The sequence below is a fragment of the Thunnus albacares genome, chromosome 14 (genome assembly GCF_914725855.1).
Source record: "Thunnus albacares chromosome 14, fThuAlb1.1, whole genome shotgun sequence".
In the NCBI taxonomy this organism is placed as follows: domain Eukaryota; kingdom Metazoa; phylum Chordata; class Actinopteri; order Scombriformes; family Scombridae; genus Thunnus; species Thunnus albacares.
Genome location: NC_058119.1, coordinates 2,710,225 through 2,722,100, shown reverse-complemented (window position 1 = coordinate 2,722,100; position 11,876 = coordinate 2,710,225). Strand labels below are relative to the sequence as shown.

Below are 11,876 nucleotides of genomic sequence, written 5' to 3'. Positions count from 1 at the left end.
CACACATAAATTGAGTTGATTGGCTCCAACTGAGTTAATTAGCTGTTTCTTTAAACATCTCTGTGTCTATACCTGTCCACCTCTACCTCTTCTCTACTTTTCTGATTTTGATTGGCTGATAACACTCCAGCAGATTCTGCTGCTGTTTCTGATGTTTCTGCTTCATTACTATTAAGTACCTTTCAGCAGTTGGGACCTCTCTCTCTCTCTCTCTCTCTCTCTCTCTCTCTCTCTCTCTCTCTCTCTCTCCTTTATCTGTTCATAAATTCAAAACCTCAGCTGTTTCAGGTTTCATTCACAACTCAAAACTACAGGATTTGGGATTTTAATTGTATTTGTTACACTTTATTTTGCACATTTTTACACTTCAGCTGAAGGTTCAACCAGTGAACTACAGGTCATATCTGTATTGTTCTTATAATCCAAATACAATTTCGATGCCTGTCACTGTTTACTCTTCAACTTATCATTCTGCTTTTTCATCTTATTTCAACTCCTTCAATACTTTCTATATTTTCTTTATTGTAACATGCTGGTGATTAATGCATTTCATCCTGCAGCTTTCTCTTCAGTTCTTTGCTTCTCAGACCAAACATTTCAGCTCTGTCTTTAGGGCAATGCATTGTGAGTTCCAAAGCATTCAGAAATGCAGTTCACCTGCCTGCTTTTCATGCCCAGTGTTTTTACTCAGCATTTTCAGTCAGTTGATTTCAGGTTCCAGCTCTCGTCTTTACCAGCAAAGCATTTCAGTTTTTAGCTTCTTCAGGCAACACACTTCAGCTTCCATCTCTGCTGCTGTTACATTTTAGCTTCCAGCTTTTTCAGCAATGCACCAGATAAATTTCAGCTTTCAGCAATTGCACACATTTTATATAGTAAACACATTTTCTGGTTGAAATTGATTTCACACAACTCTTGCTTTCACAGGACTACCTGGATCATAAACCAATTCAATTTAAACGTGTAGTAATTGCTCATATGGGCATCACTCATTGTACCTCTCCATTTTTTCCTTTTTCTTTTTCCCACACTCCTCGTTTCCATCTCAAGCTTGATGCAACGTGCTCCTAATTGGTCGAGCTTTGTGAGTTTGAGGCCCCTGAATGCCAGAGGACATGTGAGTTTCAGATATCGTCTCACCAACCTCATCCAAACTTTCTTTGCTTTACTTTTTACAGAAAATATTATCGCAAAATCTTTACCACCTAACTCTCACACACACTGTGCCATAAACATTATTATCATCAAGCTGTGCAGCTCATTTAGCAGATGTTTTTTTCTCTAAAGAGCGTAATTCATTTATTATCGATATAATCGATACATGCTCCACCAGTAGCTGCAGCAGGTCCCAGCACTCAGATGCATTTTCCTTCAGGAAATGCAAAATAGTCCAGTTCCCTTTGAAATGTGGTGAAATTGAAATATTCAAGTAAATGTAATATAAATTTTCATTCATCAGTGTCATTATGTTGTCAAATTGCAAATTGTGTTTCAGATGAAACCACTTACAGAGTTCTTCCCAACTTCTGAAACTGCTCTGTCACAGTTAGTGATACTGGATACTTTTTTGAGCATTTTTGGTGCAGTCATCCATGTTTTTCCACAGAACTGCAATATTTGAGTCCATTCTCTATGTTTTTTTCCTGTCAGGGTGATGGCAATCTGCAGCCTCATCAACAAGACCCAGGACCCCCCACTGACATAGACTCTATCCCACCCATGGACACTACATGTTATATTAATGTGAAATCTATAATCTCATATTGCACATCTCACATGCAACTCTTTGTATTCTTTGTATTACTACACTTGCACATTAATTGTACTGATTATTGTGAACATTTGCACCTTTCCAGTCAACATCCTGTACATCATTTTTTAAACTCAACAGCTCTCTTCACATAGACTATATTTCTACTTATTCTTCATTGTAAAATTGTATCTATATATTTATACCAGCTGTGGTTTGTGATAGTTGTATTTTTCTCACTTTGTTTAGATCATTGTTTTTCTCTTACCTTCCATTTTTTCATTGCTATGCACCAAAAAACATTTCTTGTATGTGAAACTTGACTTCTGGTCCAACATGAACACAGTATTGTATATTTTCTGTCAAAGTTTTGGTTATTTCACAGATTTTTTTTCTTTGGGTTCTATTTTTTACTGGTTTGAAGTAAATCTTTAAAAAAAAAAGGCGATGTCACTTACATCTGTACACCCTCTGGGATTTAGTGACACTTGAATCAGAATATGATGACAGTTGTTTGGTTGCTGTAAATCAAACCTGATCATCCTACATCCACACAAGAGATTAGATTTGACTTTTAAACTCTTAATAAATAATGATGTCATAAGAGAAATACTTCAGATTTGAAGCCATGTTTTTAGGGTTTTTTTTACTTTCTTACTGAAGTAGTAGAAAAAGCAGATGCATACACCCCAAAACACAAGATAACTAGAATGCTCTGAACATGACAGATGGATATTAAAGACAAGTGTAGTTTTTTTTTTTTCTTTGACCAACAGTGTTTACTGGCGTCCTCCCCATCTGACGAACAACACTGACAGCTAATGTAACTGCAATCTTTGCTCAGGTGTTCAGTGTGGTCGGCTCTCCATGGCTTTCTCTCCTGGTTCAGGCGAGAGCGCTGACATCCTGTTAAAACGCAGAAAGAAGCATTCGCACAATCAATCCATACTTTCAAGCTCCATTTAATGTCCTAGCAAAAAGGAGTATGTGACTGTTCTAAGGAGTGAGTAAAATAGAAAGTGCATTTTTTTTTTTTTGTTCACTGGAGTTCAACATAATAAAAAAAGATCAAAGCAGTTTTTTTTTTTTTTATGTCAGACGGAGCAGAATTCTTAATTTTGTAGAAATAGCAAAGAAATCAGTAAAGGTACTCTGTTGGAGTATTTGGTGGTATGGTGTAGATCAAAGGCACATCACAGCTTTGTATCTCACTGGGGATTGTTGCACACGCACAGAAAACACACATACACATGCACAAGCCTTCAAAATTACATTTTTCCCATGTGGATCTGACACAGTCTTACGATCTACAGTCATGTCATGGAGAAGTTCTGAGAGGCAACAAATGTTTATCCAGATCATGGTGCTTTTTAATTTTGGAGCCTGTAAAAGGGATAACATAGCATTTAAGAATGTCCATCAGCCTTTATTGAAGTGGATATGATCCTAGAGAAATCAAATGAAGCAACGGATGACCAGAGAGGGGGGTTTATCTCAGATTCTGTTACGTGTTTTCTTTTTCTCTCTCTCTCTCTCTCTTTTTTTAAATAGTATCCTTAAAGAATGACCGATATATCCTTGGTTACAACTGTTCTCGCTCTAACAGTCAAAAAGAAAGAAAAAAAAAAAAAAGGAAATTAACATTCAGTAAACATTCTTCTCTAAAGGTAGTTTCCCTTATATAATCTGTAATTTTCCTCTGCCATTATGTATACATAAACAAGTTTAATAACATACCAATCAGTGGTTATTTCACAATTGGAAAAAAGCACAAAATGTTTACACTCTTTTACAGGTAAATAAAAGTTTTTGTCGACTGTTTTCAATAAGGGCGTAGCATAGTTCAGAGTTCGTCTCATGGCGTTCTGGTTCCCCACGTCCCCTCGTTTTCTGCTATTCTGCTATTAGATCTTTACATACAAATATTGACAAAGTGGTGGCTTGTGCTCTGAAGCCATTGAGTCTTTTTGAGAGTAATAATCATCATGAAGAGGAGGAGGGGGAGGGGTTGGAGATGCTGGGAGGAGGAGGAGGAGGAGGAGAAGGAGGAGAAGGAGGAGGAAGGGGGAAGGGGGGAGTTGTGTCGGGGCGGGGGGGGCGGGGACTCATAGCTGGCCCTCGCTGCAGTGGCTGTCCTGGCTGCCGCCGGGCTTCTCTGCATCCTGACTGGGTAGATCTTTGAGGATGAGGGCGGCGCTCTTCTCTGAGAACTCGTCGCCGTCGGGCTCCAGACCGTCGGGGCAGGGCAGCTTCAGAAGCTCCTCTCTGAGCTGAGCCGTGTGTCTCTGCAGGGACAACACACACACACACACACACACACACAGGTCAGGCTTAGCATTAGATCAAACATTTAAGCAATACTTGGCCAATTTAGCAGGTTTTTTGTCGACAAATCCCATTAAAAGAGTTCCCCTCTCAATACTTTCTGACTTCCCCACCCTGTCTGTGACTCTCAGCTCCAAACCCACTGGTTCCTACTTACACACAAGCATATCAAGACATTTAAAAAAGGCTCAGTAATTTCCTAAAACAGCTGTAGTTTTAATCAAAAATTACTCAAACAAATAGTGAATTTGTTGGGGACTATTTTTAGCAGTGGATGAATCCACATTTGGTGCTGTAGTGAGTGTTTCTGGTAACAGGATGGTGTGTGTGGGACCGAATCAAACTAAAGGGCTTGTGCTGTACATTCAGTGTTGGTTGGTGTTTAGTTACCATTTAAAAACTCACAGTGACACTTCACAAGACATCCTACAAGCTACAATGCTAATGTTGCTAGCAGTAGTTTACTTTTAATCCATCTTTCAGTTCAAGCTGTGGTCAACAAAAGTGAATGCAGCTCAAAGTTCATCATGTCAGTGCAAAATAAACTGAAATAATGAAAGATGTTAACAGTACATTTTGACACAGATTAGTTAACATGCACTTTGTGCTTTAGTGATGACATGACTATACAAATAACAACTGTACACACAGTAAAACAGTGTTTCCACTGATTTTGGGGGATTTTGTTTAAACAAGTGACTTAAAAATGAATTGATTATTAAAGTTGTTGTGATTAATCACAAAATAATCAGTTAATTGTTGCAGCACTAAACTCATTGACAAGTTTTTAATAGTTATGGAGCTCTAAGATACACACACAATACTTGTTAATACAATAAATTGATTGATGGTTTGGGATGTTGATTACTAGATTTATCCTTTAAGAGATTCATAAATTTAAAAATCACCCATCATCCATAATTAAATATATACAGTTGGAAATATAGAAACAAAGAGAACATCAATAAAAGGAAAAGCTTTTAAGTAGCAAATTAAACAGAATGCTTCCATACAGGTGAGTGAATGGTTTAATGCTATGACCTCACAGACTCAACACAACTCAACACAGATGGGAGATTTTGGAGTGACATGTCAGACAGCACTCTCCTCCACCATCATCACAACACCAAATAATGGAATAGCTTTTGAAAAAAAAAAAACAATGTTGTTCATCCCTCCAGAACCTCTGGGTGTCACTCTCAATTTAAATATCTCCAATTAATGAGATCTATTTCTAACTCGAGGGAATCAAGTCAGCAAACAAAACAGAGCAGGATTATTGTTTAAAAAGCATCTCTGCTGGCACACAACACTGAATGAAGAAAATGAAAGAGAACGGGGGATTTAAACATCCTTTAGGCTCTTACAAAGATTTGGCAGAAATTGGAAGCTGAATGACCAGAACCTAGAGTGTCCTGTTCAGTGGCCTGCAGCTGTGAGACAACAGCTGGCTGTGCTCAGGCTGGATAATTTACAGTGGGGATTAATTGTGTTTATTTACTGCCAGAGGGAGAGGAGAGTAGAGCTGCCAGAGAGACCAGACACACTCACAATTTGTGGCTGTTGGTTATTGTGCTCCAGTGTGAGTATCTGTGTATATTATGAGCTCCTGTGTGTGTGTGTGTGTTGCAGAGGGAAAGTGGGCTGGGGATGTGAATTAAGGCGGCCTGTCGAGAGTCCGCTGTCCCCTGGAGCTAATTCACTGTTTATTAGCAGCACACGAGGGCTCAGACACACACTGTGGCTACATGCACTGAAGTAACCTGCTTACTGTCGGCTTTCTGCATGAAGCTCATTCATTAATCAGCATTGAAACAAAAAAGCTGGCTTCATTTATCACAGTAAAGCTCGGATTTACATGTGAAACATGCACACAAGCAAGCGCGGAAGTTATTTTTTTAATACATTAGGTGCATTTTATGACACTACCTTTAGTGCAGCAGCATGATGGGACATGGTGCGGCCGACCCTCTTGTCGCTGCTGTACTGCTGGATGTCAGCGATCCACTCCTCACACTGCGACATGATCTCCGTCCGCTTCAAGTAGAAATGTTTGTGGATCACCTGCAAACACACGACATGACATGATGAGTTTTAGAACAAAAGGAGTCTTTAAGCACTGTCAGAACAAGATGCTCAATAAAATAATATAGTTTATTTACATATATTTTTTTTATTCCTATTACCAGTATGAATGGGCAATGAGTGTGTGAACATGGGCCATCCTCTAGTAGGCTTTAAAGCGCCTTTTTACGCTGTGACACCGGAACAGTCGTGAAAATACATGGGTCGAATAAAATCTTGGTTGCGATCTGTGTCAAATATGTTTTGGATCTACAACCAAAGATTTTTTTTTTACCACATTTCTTTGATGATTGTCAACTTTCCTGTCACACAGCTCAAAATCGCACAGTGTGAAGGGACCTTTAGTCGCGCTGAGCCGAGCCAAGCCGAGCCGTCACACAGCTGCGAGCAAGTCAAGCTGTGGGCAGCGGGAAAAACACTCCCGCCCTTCAACTACAGCACGGTAAAAGAAGTTGTTTACCTGGAAGATGTGTTAGAGGTGTGCTAGTTTATAGAAAATATTGTCTGCAGCTCAGCTCAGACCAGCATAAATAAGTGGAGTGACCCGGGGGAACATGGAAAAAAATGGTAACAGCACAGGTGGGCTCATATCTTCTATCACTATTCACTCCCTCTACAATGTATGTAATAAATCTCACACCATACACAGCATACTAATTTATCTTTGACAATGAAAACCATCAACTTCTCTCTTCATCTCTCCACCACTGAGAGGGTGTTCATTACCGCGGGCGCTGAAGTCACACTTCCACATCGTACGTACGACGCCGCTCGATGAATGATGTCAATCATCTACACTCAAAGTCCCCTGCTTTCCTGCCACTCCGCACGGCTTCCTAGCAACAATCGCCGGGGCGAATGCATCAGTATGCAGCGAGCGCCGTGGTGAATGTGTGTGTGTAACTGCTGCTCTGCTGGTAGAGGGAGTGGATTAGGTATTATGGTGGCTGTTGATTTGCTGTTTATCAGGAGAGGAGAGGCAAAGAGGCAGCGGAGAGGTATTGAGGAGCGCTTTAATCTCTCTCTTCCTTCTACATCCCCCTCTTCTCTCTCAATCTTCGTTCCATCTTTCTCGGTACTTCCCCGTCTCTTCCTCTGTCTATCGTTCCTCCTGCCCAACCCCCCCATCCCCCCCCCGCTCCCTCTGCTGCTCAAGTTTCCATCCAGTGAAGTGGGCGACGGTCCCCAGCTGAGAGGGAACGTTTCAAGGTCACTGATTTGTGGTAAACATGGCTTCCTTGAGGCCGAGACAATGGAGAAGAATCAGGAAGTCCATGTACGACCCATGATGAGAATCATAAAGACAAAAGCACATGCCTGAAATTATGCGTAGACATGTTCAGACATATAGTTGTGTCATATGGTGTTTTCCCCGGGGATCCATGTAGCGACAGCCGGCAGCTGTTTGACTTTTGATATTTGGACATGGCCATCGATCACGGCATGGAAGGAAGCTCTATATGCAAACCATCTCTGATCATGGAGCAAACGTCAGATTAGGGCGTCTTGACAAATGACCTTTCAGGAAATATATGTCTTTATGCACACACACACACACAAAAAGGTAGATGGAGAAATGTACACATAAGTACATTTAGCTCATATGTGCGGTCAGAGACGAGGTCCTCTGATGGAGAGCCTGGCTGCCAGATAAACTCAGTGACCTTTGAGGTAATGCCGTCCACTCATTATTCCACAGGGCAACCGAGGGAGGAAGAAGAGCCAAGGCTTGAAACACTCGAAACATGAAGGGTCAAGGGCAGGAGTGAATCACGCAGCCATTAAAAAGTTCCTTATTCTTGGTTTTCTGTATTCCATCAGTAGTGTGCTGAGACCTCAGATACCTGCACTACTAACCCTGACCACAGCTCTGACCCACTCCCACACTGGACCATCAATATTTCCAACTCTGATGTCCTCAGCTCAAGCAACACCAGAAAATCCTTTCTTTTTTATATATATGATTTATTATTTGCAGAATTTTCGACACAAAAAACAGACATACATAAACCCTTGCATGTATGACCGAATAAATGAAATAAAACAAAACGTTCTGGAGATTGAGGTTAACATCGGCAGAGGTTGTGTGGATACTAAGGGAGTATCAACAATACAACCAGGGGGATGCTTAGCCAATGGGGACAGCATCCAGCTGAGGAGACCTGACATATTTCAAGAAGGGTTGCCAAATTTTTATAAAAATTTTACATTAGAGTCTTGAAAGGAGTGTTCAATGTATTCTGATTTCACAAAAGATAGGATCAGAATAACACACCTCACTAACAATGTGAGAAAAGCTACAAGTTCAACGAAATAGGACAGCAGTGAATGATCAGTGAGTAGGACACCAAGCAAGGCCAAGTAAGGGTGAGGGGGTGGATGTTAACAGATGTGATGGCTGAGAGTGAGTCAAAGACAGACTTTCCAAAACAGAGATAGGGTGGGACAAGTCCAGAACATGTAGGTGAGATTAATGTATGGTATTGTACCAAAGTAAACATCTAAAGTACAGGTAGAAATGTACAGGTACACACATACTCTGAGGCCTTTCATGTGGTATTATTTCTATATATTTATACCTCCAAGCAGTAGATGAAGTCCTTGTTTTGTCAGGCCACCAGTGAAAGTCATTTGGCTTACAGTAATTAAGGACAGGTATTGTTGCTGGAGAAAGCATATACTTTTTGTCCACCTTAATGCTGACAGTGAAATATTAAAGTGAATTGAGTTGAGTTTGGTGATGCTAGATCAATAGACTATGGAACAATAATTTGATCAGTAGAAAAATAATTGACTTATTGCTGGAAGTGTAATGGAAAACATGGACATTATGCGTCGTGTTAGAATGAATCTACTCAGTATCACTAATCAGTTCGTAAAGTCACTGAATACATCAAAAATGTATTGTATTCTAAAGACGCATGACTCTCATGTTCCCCACACACAAACATGATATTAAGGTGTGGATCTTTGATATCTCTGCACAGAAAACTGAAACTATATGCATGGCTAGATACCACTGCCTGTAAATGGATTTACTTGAATTACAATTACCTTAATCGAACAGATCGACCAGCTGACTTAGTGTGTAGATTATTGTGACCCAATAGTTCAGTTTTATCAAATTCAAAAATCTTTGTTTTTATCTTACTTTCTATGAAGGTTAATAAAGCTGGAAGCCTTTCCAAACCACCAGCCACCACTATGATATCTGCTGAACTGCCGACTCCGGGATGCTACTCCCCCTCAGCTACAGCTTCACACACACACACACACACATATACACACTCTTAAAGAAAAGGTAACACTCGAATTGGACTGCTTGGTTTCACCAAGTCAGAGATGTCTCTCTAAAACCAATCAATAATGCAGTGATACAGAGTACTCAACGGAACAATCCAATTCCCTGTCAGGACAGCTTCCTACCACTTTGTGCTGTGTGTGAGAGAATGTTACGATGTGATACTATACGCAGTGAATGGGAAGGATTTTGTGTGAGACTCAAAGTGTTTCTGTACACATTTACTTGAGAGATAAAACTGAGCGTGTTAGGCAGCAATATCCTCTGTGCAGCTTTGGAGAGTTCATTGAGTCCAGCTCTCAATCCACATGAGCATGGCCTCCAGACGTCAGCCCAAGAATATATGGAAGTGGATTCAACCTCCAATGCGACTCGCACAGCCTGATCTGTCATATACCCATTCCTCTCCTCCGGCTATGAATCAAATGGTCTGGTCTGTGACATTGACCCTCATCCTATGGAACTGAACCATGAGGGGGAGAGTGTTATATGCCTGAGATGATGCCGAGCTAGTTAAGGATGTCATCTGTCAGTGGCAGATGTAAATATAAGACATAAACACGCAACTTGCTAACACTATACACACAGTGAGGCCCTTCCTTACCTCAAACAAGCACATTTACAAGTGTAGTCTCGTTCTTTCTCACACACACACAAACACACACAGACACAGATCCATATTTTAACATGCGACCCATTGTCCTTAATTCCACCTGACAATCTGCTGCTGCATAATTCAAGGCTGTACTTCATTCTCGAGCTCTCCTTCCATAAATAGCAAGTGAAACACTGGATTCTCACACACACCAAAAATAAGATGTTCACGCCATTGGATCCCACCAATCCCACTAACCCTAACCCATTATATGAGCAGAAAAACACTAGCATCATCACCATGGACCCATGGAACTGCAATGTGAGTGCATTTGAGTTCTGATGATAAAAATGATTTGCTACACAAATAAAAGCAAATAAAAATGTACCTTTGATGACATATACGATTTGAGAGCACAAAATTGAAAGGAATCTGTAAAAAAAATACTAAATGGAAAGTTATATGAAAAGGTATCAATTTTGGTGTCACAGGGAGGAGAATGTCTAAAAGCCTAAAACCCAGCAGGAGGCCACAATTTCCAATACACTTGGACAACGCAACCTCAACTCACTTACTAGCTTGCTCTGTAGCTTTCAGCCATATCAAGCTTTCAATTTTTCCTCAACACTTTTAGGACTTCTGTCTATGGTGGCTTAAAGTTTGTAATTAAGAGTTCGTTTGTAACCCTGGAAACTGCAAACCGTGCAAATTCCACTCACTGATGAAGCTGATGTGATACATTTGAAAACTCTGGAGCAAACTATTAGATAGACCTTGAATTGAGACTGTTTTGTCAAACTGCCATTTCAAAAGTCAAGAAGGAACTTTCAAGCTCAACATATGGATGATTTTGCAATTCTTGAGAATGCATCCCCTAGGGAGCGTGGATGTATTCAGCTAATTTCATGGAAATTTATTCCACTAAATCTTGCGTGCAAAGATAACAGAATGAGTAACGATGTGTCATGGACAGCTAACTGTATGTTAGTTTTCCTTCCAACCAAAGACTCCACCCACTGTTTGGCACTCCTTCAGGTACAGGAACAAAACGTACCAGTGAATTCACCTGCTGACGTGATTGGATGGAAAGAAACCTTGCGGACTACTGGCTCTCTATGGCACATGGTTGGGTAAGGGTCTAACATTTCATCGCAATCTAGCCAAATCTTGCTCTGGACAGAAAGTCATGATGCACTGATGGAACAAGAACCCAATAAACTGACCAACGGACTGATCCATCCTTAAGCAAAGTGTGGTCTACACCATCAAGTAGTTGATAGAATGTGTTATGGAAAGAATAGTGAAAATTTGAACTCACCAGAAGTAGGTGACTTACAAATGTGTGAAAATATGATGTCAGGATGAATAGTTAAAAACAAAAAAAAAACACTGACCAAGAAAGATCTCTTCCATTAACGCAGACTTTTTACTGAAATGTCCAAATTATTGTGGACTTGAACTGAAATTGATATATATAAATGATGTATATGTGGTCAGATGAGCACAATGAGGTGACATATACACTTCCATTAGTCAGCAGAGCTCAGTGATAACTGGTGGCTTTGCAGTTACATTATTACTACAGTGGACATTTACAGCAGAGTGAAGAAAACAGGAAATGTTCACAACTAACCAAATAAAGCATTAGTAGACAAAAGAATCCTATGAGTATATTTAGGAGGACTCTGTCTCCTACATAAACTACAACTGAATCTCGTGCTGAGCTCATATTGTCAACACAGCTTTAAAACACATTTTCTGTGATAAGGATGCAGCAGTGTTCAAAATGAGGTCAACATGATGTATAAATGCAAGAGCCT

At 40.2% G+C, this 11,876-nt stretch overlaps 1 protein-coding gene across 10 annotated transcripts in view; it reads right to left on the bottom strand.

Moving 5' to 3' along the window:
- Positions 1 to 2,696: 2,696 nt before the first annotated feature.
- birc6 (baculoviral IAP repeat containing 6) overlaps positions 2,697 to 11,876 on the bottom strand; it is a 126,316-nt gene continuing 117,136 nt past the window's right edge. For all 10 annotated transcript variants that reach the window (XM_044373371.1, XM_044373375.1, XM_044373376.1 and 7 more), the window contains exons 72-73: positions 6,005 to 6,139; positions 2,697 to 4,035 (exon numbers count right to left, since the gene is read on the bottom strand). In XM_044373371.1, coding sequence (XP_044229306.1) covers positions 3,856 to 4,035; positions 6,005 to 6,139 — 315 coding nt within the window. In that variant the 3' untranslated portion in view covers positions 2,697 to 3,855. The remainder of the gene's footprint in view (positions 4,036 to 6,004; positions 6,140 to 11,876) is intronic.